Here is a 13,954-nt window from a genome sequence, read left to right on the forward strand (position 1 = left end):
TTCTTTGTTGGGAGTCAAAGAAAACTTTGATTGGAGATGAAAGCTTGAATACAAAGTGAAATCAACTCAAAAGTAAGGGGACTAGCAAAGATCTTGACACCATGGCCAATTGGCACGCGCAGGATTAGCTTGTCTTGGGATAAAACTAACCACTAAGTTTGCAATCAACTTCGATCAACAGTTACATCTGAGATACCAAGATTATGGAGCCATGCCAGTGCATTGATTCAACAAGTCCTGTGGCATCAACTTCATGTTTTAATGGCGAACCTTTGAAAGAGGCAGAGTTGACGTTGCATTTTAAGTGTTGGCAATGAGAACATTGTTTATGAATGGTTCCAATGTTGGCCAAAGCCCCCACTTTAACCAGATCCAACAGACACAATGGCAATCAAAGGAGATATGCCATTCATTTTCAAGTAACATGTATTTATTATACACACATATTTATAAACCATACAAACATGTGTACTTTATGCATTTTAAGTTAGTTAATAATTAAATTTATCAAATAGTTTTAATTTAATAAATTAATTTTAAACTTTTAACTTTAAATTAAGAAATAATATTTTAATTTTCAACTAATTCATTTTACTAAATATAAAAAATTATTTTTTAAATTACACGTATCTTTTTTTTTAAAAAAAATTCTAGTTTGAAGGGCTAAAATTACTATAAAAATAAAAAAATAAAAAATAAAAACATTTAATGTTATTGTATAAAGTTGAGATCACTACTAATGTTAGAATAGTCACCCGCTATTTCATCCACACACTCAGTTGATACTAATTATTAAAAACAAAAATCAATTTCTTAGATTTAAATTTACATACATATTTCCCATGCTTTGTTATTTTGGTGTACATGTATTCCCACATGGAATATAATATTCTGAATACATTGTATTCTTATTTTATATGCCACGGTCAGTGTGAGATGACGAAATAAAAAAAAAAATAATGAATTAATTAACCCACCCATATTCTCTTCTCTCTGAAGTCTTCATATTAAAATTGATAAAGTAGAAAAAGGTACTCCATTCATTCAGTCATATACACCGTCCCACACTCACGCACAGGTCTCTAACATTCCCTTTTTCTGCTTCTGCGTTTCAACTAAATTACAAAGCCTACCATCATTTCTCTTTCTCTTTCTTTCATCAACTTCATCCTTTGAAAATCCTTTCTTCATCTTCATCCATCCATGGACACAGCTCAATGGCCACAGGTAATTAATCCTTTGATTCCTTCTGTTTCCTTTTTTGTACCTGCTGGTGCAAGTGAAACTACGTGTCCACCCATCATTTTTTTTCTTCATATCTATCAATTTTCTTTAACATATGTATCATGTATGTACCTTTCGCTTTCTCCCTTTTTCCTTTGCTTTTGCCATAACATAAAGAAGTAGATCAAAAGTTTCCATTTATATCATAATTATATACATAATTTCCTCCATCTTTCTCGATCGCGAAAAAGTGCAGACCAAGTAAATTAATTTGCTAGTTATGATGTATGTATATTTGTTTGATACACACACCTGCATGATTTGATTAATTAATTTGTTTATATGCATATATAATTATTGAAGGAGATGGTGGTGAAACCAATAGAAGATATAGTGGTGACAAATACATGTCCAAAGGCTGTGGAAAGTAAGCCAAGGCCACAGAAGGAACAAGCAATTAACTGTCCAAGGTGTCATTCAATTAACACCAAGTTCTGCTACTACAACAACTACAGCCTCACACAGCCTAGGTATTTCTGCAAGACTTGTAGAAGGTATTGGACTGAAGGTGGAACTCTCAGAAACATCCCTGTAGGAGGTGGCTCTAGGAAGAACAAGAGATCTTCAGCTTCTTGTTCCACACCTAATAATAGTCACAATAACAATAATTCAACCAATAAGAAGCTTCTTTCTGATCTGGTCATCACACCTCCAACTCTGTCACACACTCAAAACCCTAATAGCAATAATGCTATTCATCAAGGCCAAGATCTCAATTTGGCTTTTCCATCCTCCACCCCAGATTTCAGAAAAATCTCTGAATTGGTCCAACAAAACAACAACAACAACAATAGTAGCAACAACAGCATGTCAGCTTCAGCTTCTTCTTCTTCAACCACAACTACAACTTCCACTTCTCACCTTTCTGCATTGGAGCTTCTTACTGGGATCACTTCAAGTTCCAGTGCTGGTTTGACTTCTTTCATGCCTGTGCCGGTTCCATCTGATCCAAATTCTATCTACACATGTGGGTTTCCTCTGCAAGATTTCAAGCCAACCTTGAATTTCTCTTTGGATGGGATCGGAAACGGGTACACAAGCCTTCAGAATGTTCAAAGTGGGAGGCTCTTGTTTCCATCTGATGACTTAAGACAGGTTTCTAGCTCCACCATCACCACAATGGATCAGAAACAACAAGGAGATTCAACTGGGTATTGGACTGGAATGTTAGGCGGAGGATCATGGTAATTAATCATCAAGAGAGTCATAAAGATATATATTTATTTACTTAATTTCTTCTCTTGCTTTCTACTAAGTTAATTTTCCTTTTGAACTTTTTTCTTTTGGGTTTTAATGAGTTTCCGTCAGATCATGTGGGGACTTCACTTGTTTGGATTTCTTCATAACTGGCTAACAGCTGATAGGATCGATTCATACATGAGTTTCTTTTCCTCTTCTGTCAATTCCTTATATGTATATCTGGCTCCGCTTATATCTCTTCATGACCAAGTTTATTTTGGGATCTTGAAATGAAGCTTATTTTAGGCAGGCTTCAGTAGTACTTGGAAAATTAAAACAAGGGTTACATTACATTTGATTATATGTAATGATAGAAGAGATCAAGATTAACTCCATTTTTTTAGGGTTAACAAGTAGCTAGAAAGGGGGGCCGGGTAAATTAAGTGTTATTGCTGTTATAGTATTTCATGTAATTTCTTCTATCACTGAAGAAGGGCAACATCATCAATTGATTTGATTGTCTAGCTTACCGGATTCGAAAATGTATAATGTACAAGAATATATTATTATTATTATTAAATAAATTATTGGTATGCTTTTTTTATGATTAATAAATTGGCGTGTTATGTTTACATTGTAAATATTTGGCTGTGAATATCTATGTGATGATATAGCTTTATTTTATCACCCCTTTCCTTTTCTTTCTATTTGTTTTGTGCTAATACATTTAGGTTTAATTGGAGATGTCATTTGTAGCAAGATTCATATCCGCATTAAAATGTGTTATGATCATGATTCATGAATAAAAGCCAGGTGAGACTTCTGATATCTTCACGTGACATCCCATTAAAGAAGTAACCTTGATTAAGTATAGTCATCATAACTACAAACTATAAAGCTGACTCAATCAAAAGCCCACCCACCGGCCTCCGCAATAGTATCAATAAAATACCTCTGCTTGTACTATTTTCGTTCGGTTTGCAAATAGATAATAGTGATTTTTTCATGATAAATAAAAAAGAATAAATATAATTAGACGCTTAAAATGTTATTCAACATATAATCTAATGAAAATAATATATATATATATATATAATAAGTAATATAATATGATAGAAAAAAATATTTAAAATGATGAAGTATTTAAATGTTATTATTCATAAAAAAATTTAAATATAATTTTATTTTTTAATTATTTTTTATCCTTATAAAATTATTTTTTATTTTTAACTATTTTTAGTCCTTATAAATTATATTTAATTCATTTTAAATTATTAAAATACTTTAAATAATATTTTAAACAATAAAAAATATTATGTAAAATATCATTAGATGAACATAATTAAAAAAATAAAAGAAAAAGTAAAAAAAAGACATAAATAAGAATAAAATCTGAGGATTGATTGATTGTGAGTTCTCTCTCCCACATTGACAAGAGGCAATTATGATTGCTTGCGTGCCACCTCTTCCTATGAAAGAAAAAAAGTGACAAGGATCTGACACATGACATGCCCTGTTATCTTGTAATTTTTCCAAGTGAGGGTCCCATAAACATTCCCCTCGGCATGTGTGCTAAATAAGAATAATTATACACTCAGTCCCACTTGCTTCATCACTTCTCTTCTATAAACTTGCTTTCTCCTTTTCTCCTCATTCTGCGCTGTATGCCACTACTAATGCCCATCTGGACCCTCAGACCAACTAGTGTGTTTGAAAACAAAATAAGAAATTAAAACCATTTCATTCAACACAAATACAAAATACAAAATAGGAAAATTCAAATTATCCATTGTTAATGGATTCTTATAACAGACAATTAGTTGCCCTTTTCTAACCATTCATTGTCATGTATAAATATTAACTATCATAGGTAAAAATATTTGTGCATGTTTAAACTAAGGTTACAAGAGTTTTAAAATATTTAAACTTCAGAAGTGATAATTTTTTCTTTCAGTTTATATATTGGAAAAAACTATTTTGAATTAAATTTTTTAAAAGTATTTATGTAACTTTAAACTAGATATAAGCTTCGTGACAATCAATTATTAATTAAAATAATTGATTATTTTTTAAAAGAAACATTTTTTGCTATTCATTTTCATGCAAATTTATAGAAAAAAAAAATTCATACTTTTTATTTGTCTTCTCCCTTAGATTTGCTCACATACTTTTTCATCTTTTTTTCTTTTAACCATAATAATTAGAGTATGAGACTTTTTAATAATATCTCTTAAGATATCCTCATAAATTTCATAATGAGATTAATCTTCAGTCATATCTTGTCATACTTAAATTTCTTCTCCTTATTCAAAGTATATTCTATGAGAATTAAACATAAATTCTCTCTTACAAATTTAACATGCACTTTCAATTGAACTAAAAATATTAATAATTCTCCTTTATTTTCTTTCTTTTTCTTATTTTTAACTTATTTTATTGCGCTCTAAGCTAGACGAACAATACATAAATTGAGAAGGGAAGAGTAACATATAAGTATATCATTCACCTACTGTCATGATTCATCAATAATAGATTATTTGATCGAAAACTTTAATTGTTTGATAAGAAAATAAAATTAGAATTATGAACATAATTTTATTAAAAAATTAAATCAAATTTATGCACAAAAATGTTTATTATTCAACAATTAAAATATATTTAAAATATATATATCATAATTTATGAAAATTTAAACTTTTATTTATTTTTAACTTCATTTAATTCAATTTTTTATGAGAAAAAGGTGCAGAAATTCACAGATATTTATCTTTTTAAGTCAATTTTACGTCCATAAGTGGCAACTATAAGTCTATAACTACTCCATATGTTCAGAAAATTTGACATAATTGATTAATAGTTAATTTTTAAACATACTGGTTAAGTTTTATTAGAATTCTAACTTTGAATATGAAAAAAATATATTACAAATAGTACTTTAAAAAAAATGCTTTTTAAAAGAATTATGTAAAAAAGATTATTCTCGTTCCCTGAAAAGAGGGGGGAAAGGAGTATATATGTTATGCTGCAAATGGTGGCCGTCACTGGAGTGATAGACGTGAAACGCATGTTAAATTCTGAAATTCTTTGACGTCTATAACACACCATAGATCATCCACTCATTTTGGTCGATTGGGTTGGAAGAAACTAGAAAGATATAATAATAAGGGGGGCAAAAGTGATAAATATAATAGATTTTCTGATGAAAAAGGAAGAAATAAATATGAAAATAAAAAATGAACATAACTATTCTAACAGTAAAAGAAAATCAATATAATTACTATGTAATTTATGCTTATAATTATTTTCGTCTCATCAAACGTAGTCTGGAAATTTATTAACCGAATGATGTATTAAGTGTTGATCAGGCTTTTTTTTTTTTCACGTGACCACCTTTGAAGTTAGAGTTACCTAAATGAGTTGGGCTAGTCGAATTATCCAAATCTATTTAACAAAGTGTAATGCCTGAACTTAATCTTGAGTTCAAATTAAATGTGGATTTTTTTTCCCAATTCGATGATGGTGGAATGTGAAATTAACATGTAAAAACTCACTAATTTTTTTAAAAAAGATCTTTTTAATGTTTAGACTTCATTTTAGATATCCAAATTAAATTTCAACTTTTTATGCCATTTTCCACTTTAACTCGCAATCTATATTGGATCAATTCACATTGGACTATCAATGGTACAATAGCATTCCTTAGAAAAAGCAAAAGAAATGTTACGTTAGCTAATCCTAACCATCAAGGTAAACAGCAAATTAATTTGCCAATAAATCAATTGGAATAAAAAAATCTTTCACAGTATTTAAACTTCATTTTAGATATCCAGATTAAATTTAAATTTTTTCTGTCTTAGTCCACTTTAACTCGCAACCGCATTGAGTCATTTGACTATCATTGGTACAATAACATTCTTTAATAAAAGAAATATAAATGTTGCGTTACCTAATCCTAACCATCAATGTAAATAGCAAATTAATCTGCCAATAGATCAATTAGAATTAAAACTTGTTAATTTTGGCATTATAGCATCTGTAACAACAAAAAATATCTAGGATTTTATTCTTAATTCTTTGAAGGAAGTGACAAATCCGAATTGTTTGAATACAAATTTCTTTCCGAAACTATTTCAATTCTATCACAGACCAGTGTCACCTTATCCAAAATAGAGTCATTGAATATTAGTTAGAATGCTCCTGGTTGGTAAGGAGACCATATATTGATGCTTGTTTTGATCTATAACTCCAGCTAGGCTGGTCCGTCTTTTCCCGAACCCGAAGTGACATTGATGTGAGAAATTATTTCTTCAGGAATAGGATTTTCCGTTTTGATAAACGGTAGTTACATGACGCAGTTATTTAGTCCACTATCCAATTAGGCTTTAACTTTGGCTGTCACGGAGCAATCAGTCTTACTTTTTAGTCCATTTATCCATTTGTAACTGCAGACAATGAATTTTACTAGTAGTAATGAAATGACTGAGGAAACATCGAACCCTACTGTTTTGTGGAGAATAATGGTCTGAAATTGGTGTCACCATATGATATTTATAGGGTAAATTACATCAAGTATATGATGTTTTTATAGGATACAATAACCATCCTCTTATTGTTCTGATATTTTTTCAGGTCATATATGAGGTATTAAATGAACACAGCATAAGCTGAAAAAAAAGCCTTCCATTTGACTGGCCTATTAAGCCACATTCCAATGCTCTTTTCAATTATTATTTTAGTATTATGATTTATGATCTTCAGGTTTGCAGAAGTAATTTAAAATAGTGGGAAAACAAGAATCCATATGATTATATATAACAACTTGATTCCTTTTGTGGACTGCAAATACTTATATTTCAATGACAATATAATCAATTCGGAGATAGCAGTTAATACTATATATGAATCTTCCTGATAAATTACTTCCTCTTATATCAACACGAATGGGCATACTGAGGCTTTGCTACGGCCCATGTAATTATCAACAGCTTCAAGATAATTGTGACAGAATTTTCTGGTAGCAAATTTCATTGGACAATAATTTTTTATAGGAAATTTTATGTAATGTGCGGACAAAAATTTTCATCTCAAATGATTTTCTCTCTTCTTTTAGTTATAGTACTTTGTAACTTTATTTACCACCGTTTGTTACTATTTTCTTTCGGTACATTTTATTGGCGATTTTCATTTAAAAACTGTATGCTTTCTATGCTTGTCAACTAAATTTCTTGATAGTTCCAGTCGAATGTCACTCTTTGTGATGTAAAGAATTGCTTATGAATCTATATATATGTCTTCCTGAATGAAATCGCTTAATCAATAAAGATATCTGTGCTTGTTATTAGTTACTAATTTATTTAACTCTTTAACTGATCTATTCAGCAAAATATCATTCCAAAGAAAAACGCACCCACAATTAAAAAAAAAGAAAAGTATATATAAGTTTAATCTGTTGGAGATTCTGGATACAGGCAGCACGGGCCTCAAAGGTACGAAGACGATCACTTGGGCAGTTGGGCTTAAGTTATATATAAATATAAATATATTTAAAAACTAACATTTTAAAATACACGTTTATATAAATTAGAATTATATAAGATATTTGTAATTATATAATTATTTGAATATATTTCTTGATTAAGGAAGGAGACTAATCAACTAACACACAAAACTTTTACCTGCGAAATAGAAATAAGAAAAATGGACTCGAGAAGAATGCGATGTGACCAACCAACGATGTAAGCAGAACGGATCGAGAGAGGGCGAATAAGGATCAAATCCCTTTTTCCTTGAAATTTTTCATAAAAGTTAATTATTATAAAATTATATAAAATTAATTTTGTATATTGCTATTATAATAATGATTAATGTTAATTAGTATAAAATTAATTGTATTTGTAGTTTATTGTAATGATTAAAGTGATAACTAATATAAAATTATATATTTATATAAAATTAGTTGTGTGTTTATTGTTATTATGATAACAATTAACATTATCATCATTTAATATAAAAATTAATTTCAATTTATGTGTAAAATGTAATTTTTAAAAAATTATTATTTATTGAAAGTTAAATAGTTAAATAATTGTAAAGGAAGAAAAAAGAATTAGCCCCTTATAAGATTTTTGAATCCATCCCTGAAGCTAGAAAAAGAAAGAGAAGTTAATTTAAGATACAGTGACGACTGACGTGAATTAGCATAACAAAAATTGTTAGAAATTGAAGGTGGTATATATTTTGAGCATTGGTGATCATGACTCATGGAGGAAGCCTATCATAAGACCCATCTTCTCCAATTTTGCGAATGACAATCGGATAGGATTTTGTTGGAATACAACTTGATCCTCACCGATTAAGAGTAAATAAAAGGATAATGGGGCCTCTAATCAATGCTCAATTATTTACCCTTTAGCCGGAAGTTCAGAATCAACGATTGACTAAGAACACAGTGAATCCCAGCTGGAAAAGTGATCGCACAAAACACAAAATTATTGAGTTGACTTTGTCAAGAAGTGAATCCTCAATTAATTCGCCAAATGCTCATAATCATAACAAATATTAGCATCAAACTACATATCTTTTGAGACTCTTTCATGATTATTATTAACCCAGTTAAGTACAGAGCTCACTGTAATTAGCTCAATTGTACAAGATTAAGCTCTCTCTCTCTCTTGGTGCTTTAAACCCGCAACACATATTTCTTGAACTTCGCATCAAATTAAAAAAATATTTTAATTAAAGATATTTAATTTTATATTTTTTTAATCTTTTTTTCAATCAACATCATATCACACAAATAAAATGTGTACACATCACTAATTAAAACGTTCTCTGGTGCATTTATATATATATACAGTCATTGCTGATTAAAGAAAAACGTTCTTCTATTAATTAAATGATTTTTTTTTATAGTTACATAAACTAAGTTGCAATTCTTCAACTTTAATAAATAGTTTTATTAGTTAAAAATTAGGAAAATAAAAATAGGGTTAATGACTCAATGAAATATATTAAACTATATTTGAAACATATTGGTCTAAGGTATTAATTAGAGATATGTAGATAAATTAATCAGTTAAAAGTTGATTAGTTTGATGCAAGGTATTTAAGTGACTACGTACTAGTGAAATATTTTTGTGATGCACAATGTTAATTGGCAATTCATGTAAAGAGAAGTTTGGTAAGTTTGATAGATTTTATATCATATTTAATGACTAATTCTTTATCATAATTTTATATTTTAATCAATTTTAACGAATTAATTATAAAATATGTGCTTAAGCTTGTTATGGTATGTTTAAAATAGTGTGTAAGGAAGTTTATTTCTGGCATAATTATATATAGAATAATTGCATTATGTAACATATGTCACGCTGTGCTGGAAAGCTCTATTGTACTTACTTTAGGTCTAAAAAGTTTTTCTACCAGGAGGACAATGAAATAGAATATTTCATTAGAATTTGGCACGTGTACAAGTAAATATATTTTGTTTTTTGTTAAATGGAATGCTACTCATTCACTTGACAAATGACATTTTACAATGAGTCGAGTAGAATGACACTTTTTTCAGGTTTGCTTGGGAGGAATTACCCCAGTCCCCAGCTCGATCAATACAATTAACTTCTTTTCTTGTTTTCTAATTCTAAAACATCTAATTTTCTAATGCCAATTACTGTTCAAGTAATTCGATCTTCAACTCCTTATTTAAATCTATATTGAACATCACTCCTTTTCTTTTTTGAATTACTATATACACAGACAGGAAGACGACATATATAAAGACATATGATAATCCAACTGAACATCACTCCTTTTCTTTTTCTTAAAATATGACAATTTATATTCAAAGTTACCGTGCTAGATGAAGTCAGTAATTACCAAAATTATTTAAATAAAATTATATTAGATTTCATCTTAAAATCAATTGACATTAACCAACACATCTCTTCATGCATAACACTTGAAGTCTGACTCTAATAGCATGTTAGATTTCATTTTAAAACTAATTGATGTTAAATAAAATTACCTAATAGATATATAAGTTACATTCCAATAAGTAAGTGAGGCGGTTAATATAAGACTTGAGTATTTTTCAACAAATTAAAACTATTTTACTTCATTTAAATTGGGGAGGAGGGGTTTGTGTTGCAAAATGGTGGTGGGACTGGTGGCTCTGATGCCATCTAAGGAGGGATGGTTTGAGCAGGAAATGGACCATCTTTTCTCATGAACAGAATGGAAGAAAACCTGTAGAGTTTTAAAGGAGAATACCTGTATGGAAATATTAACTATCCGAGCATCTTTATTATAATAAACATGTTATATATTTTAATGTTGTTACATTTAATTTTCGTTTATTTTTTTCCAATTATTCCTTGCAAATTTAGTAATTTAATATACTGACTAAACTGCATGTTTGGAATGTTTTTAATTTTTGTGATTTTTTGGAGGTAATTAATTTTTTTATCCTTGAATGTTGTTATTGATACATTTGAATGATTTAAATTCTAAATTTGAGAATTCCATTATGTATATAAGTGCCTATACCAAAATGATAAAATTTAATTCTAATTGTATTATCTATTTTTAATTCTACAAAATTAAAAATAATGGATATAATTATATCAAGAAAATAAAATTTGCAACTAACCCGTGCGTCCGCACATACTAGTTTAAATCTATATTGTTTGTCATATATTAAGATTAATCTAGCTCTAGTTTCACTAATTTGAATCTAGCAGTAAATTAAGGATACAAAAAGAAAGACACTAAGCTGCTCAATTGCTTGAATTGAAGTTAAAATAAATTAATCAACAAGAAAAACTATAACACTAATATATAACACTTTCCTAACATTTTTTTTTGTTGGAAAGGCACTTTCCTAACATTAAAAAAGAACAAATTAAACATCTAACATAATAATAACTTATTAGAAGGAAGTTGTTTAACCTTGAGCACCGTGAACCGAAAAAGAGAATAGTTACTTGTTAGGATGAAACAAACTAGCAACACAACTTTGAAGTTTCTGTGAGCACAACATGGGAAAAGTGGCTATGGTGAACCTTAATGTCTCACTTTCTTGGACAACATCATTAACATATAAATCACCAAAACCTGTGCTTATGTCGTGAAGGAGCTTGGTGGAGTGGACCCATGTTTGTGCCAGCTTTGGCTCCCACCTCTGTGAAAGTGTGAGATTCTCTTCCCTTTCTCTTTTTGCTTGTTATTTTAATTAGCATATTTGTCATACAATAAACTAATTTATAATTGAAAGTTTATGAAAAGTATTGAAACATAAAAAAAAAATCTTATATATCCATACAACTCAAGCTCAAACGTGAATCATAAAAATGATTTTGAGCTATTTTTAATACATCCTAACATAAAATTAAATTTGATCAAAAGTGAATTGCATATATTAATCCAAATATGTACATAATAAATTTATAAGTAAAATATTGATATCACATTTCTGATTTCAATGTGAAAAACGTTAGCCAAAAGTGGAATTACTAACAGTAACTATTACTTATTTTATTTTATATTTTACTTTGACGTGGATTTTAAGTGAAATTTGAGTAATAGATGGGAATTCAAACACATACTTTTCACAATTACTTCTCGTAGTTTCTCAGTTAACGTGAGAATGAGATGCAAGTATTCTAGGAAAATTAAACACATGCTTCATGAGTGTTTAAAAATTCATTAAAAAGTAAGAAATTATATTTAAGATTATGAAACTATAACTATAGATTAACTTAATAAATGTGAAAAATCACATCTAAAATATGAAATCAAATACACTATTTAGTTCAACTACACGTTATTGCACAAACCTTAATCCCGAGACAAGAGTAGTTCTTTACTTTAACACTCTGAATCAATTTTTTGCTTAATTAAGAAAAATTTTAAAGAATATTTTTAATGCATTATATATTTTATTTAGAGTAATTTACACCAACCACTATGGTGTTTAATGAATTACCTTATTTCTCCTATTTTTTAACATTTATAACAACTTTCATTATAGAGCATAATATTTTTTAAACGATTAAGAAGAGTTAATGTAAAGTATAAGAAGTATCAGTATATTTTTTTAAAAAAAAGGGTTTGACGGAGGAGTAGATAAAGGTAAGAGGACGTGTGTAATTTTATAAAACTTTAGGTTAATTAGAGCAATTTATTCTTTTAAAAATTAAAATATATTAATTATTTAAAAATATTATTATTACGATTTTAAAAAAATTAACTAGCACTTTACTATTGTGTAACATCCTGTACTTGCTTTAAAAATCCTTTTTCATTCGTTATTGAATAAATATCAAGCATAGCGTGATAATAAGGAAATTAGATAAGGTTTTAAAAAAAGGTGTGCTCATTATGCTTACTTATTGGGCCTCTATCGAGCTTAGGTAGGTGATTAAAAACATAAATGTATATATATTTTAATTATGGGACGTTGAGTATAAAAATTTTAAAAAATTGAAAATATTTGTTCCTTGTATATATGATTTATTACTTAAAAGATGAAATTTTCAGAAAACATAATTTTCAGGAAATATTTTTTTACTTATCTTTCTCACGTAATGTTCCTAACATTTTATGAAGAATATGTGAATCTAACTTTTTCGTATTGAGAAAAATATATTTAAATGTGATAAAAATTATTACTTTACGCTTATTAGATTATTTAATGTAATAAATAATTTAAATTTTCATGAAAGTTTTATTAAAACCAAGCATGAAAATAATTCATTTTCAAGAAACCTATATATAAGTATTTTTAAAAATATTTATGATTAATTGAATATATTTTAATCATTCTTATGCTATAATAAATGATGATTAATAATTATTAAAAACATTTTTTTCAATCAAACACACCCAAATTGTGAATAGATTTTTAAAGTGGAAATATTTAATAATTTTCTTATTTTGAAAGAGAGATAAACTTTTAGAGGAGTGCCGAGTGCAACTATTCCTTGGTAAATCCATAAAAAAAATACCATGATTTGTCAACCTAGTTATGACCCTACCTCAACTTTGCCGATACAAGATGTTGCCAAACAACCAACACTTACAATACAAGCAAATCCGCTTCCAGATTTTCTGAACTTTGAATGAAACCCTTTGAATTATACCCCTTTTATTACAGTTTGGTCAAATCTTGAGTGCAGTGATTATCAATGCAACTAATTTAAAGTTTGGAATGTATTAAAATAATAATAATATTCGTACTGAATTTGTGTTAAATTTATTTTACAAATATTTTAAAATTATTACTTATTATGGTCGCATAAAAATGATTTCTTTATTAGGAATTTAGGACAATGTCTCTCGACACTTTACTCCCAGTCTCAAAACCTCACAAACTTGTGCTCTTAAAAAAAGGGAAATGCTCAATAGTACGAAACTGACATTCGTAAGATCCATACAGACCTGTAATTTGTGTAAAACTTATTTTTTTTATTTTAATATATTTAATTAATGT

The 13,954-nt window shown here is 28.4% G+C and overlaps 1 protein-coding gene across 1 annotated transcript; it reads left to right on the top strand.

Annotated features, from left to right (window-relative positions):
* Positions 1-1,013: 1,013 nt before the first annotated feature.
* Positions 1,014-3,047, top strand: LOC100782268 (dof zinc finger protein DOF4.6). Its single transcript, XM_003556373.5, has 2 exons — positions 1,014-1,227; positions 1,588-3,047. The coding sequence occupies exons 1-2, from the start codon at positions 1,204-1,206 to the stop codon at positions 2,470-2,472; spliced, it is 909 nt and encodes a 302-aa protein (XP_003556421.1). The 5' UTR covers positions 1,014-1,203; the 3' UTR covers positions 2,473-3,047.
* The last annotated feature ends 10,907 nt before the right edge of the window (positions 3,048-13,954 follow it).

This window comes from Glycine max, chromosome 20 (genome assembly GCF_000004515.6).
Source record: "Glycine max cultivar Williams 82 chromosome 20, Glycine_max_v4.0, whole genome shotgun sequence".
Classification (NCBI taxonomy): domain Eukaryota; kingdom Viridiplantae; phylum Streptophyta; class Magnoliopsida; order Fabales; family Fabaceae; genus Glycine; species Glycine max.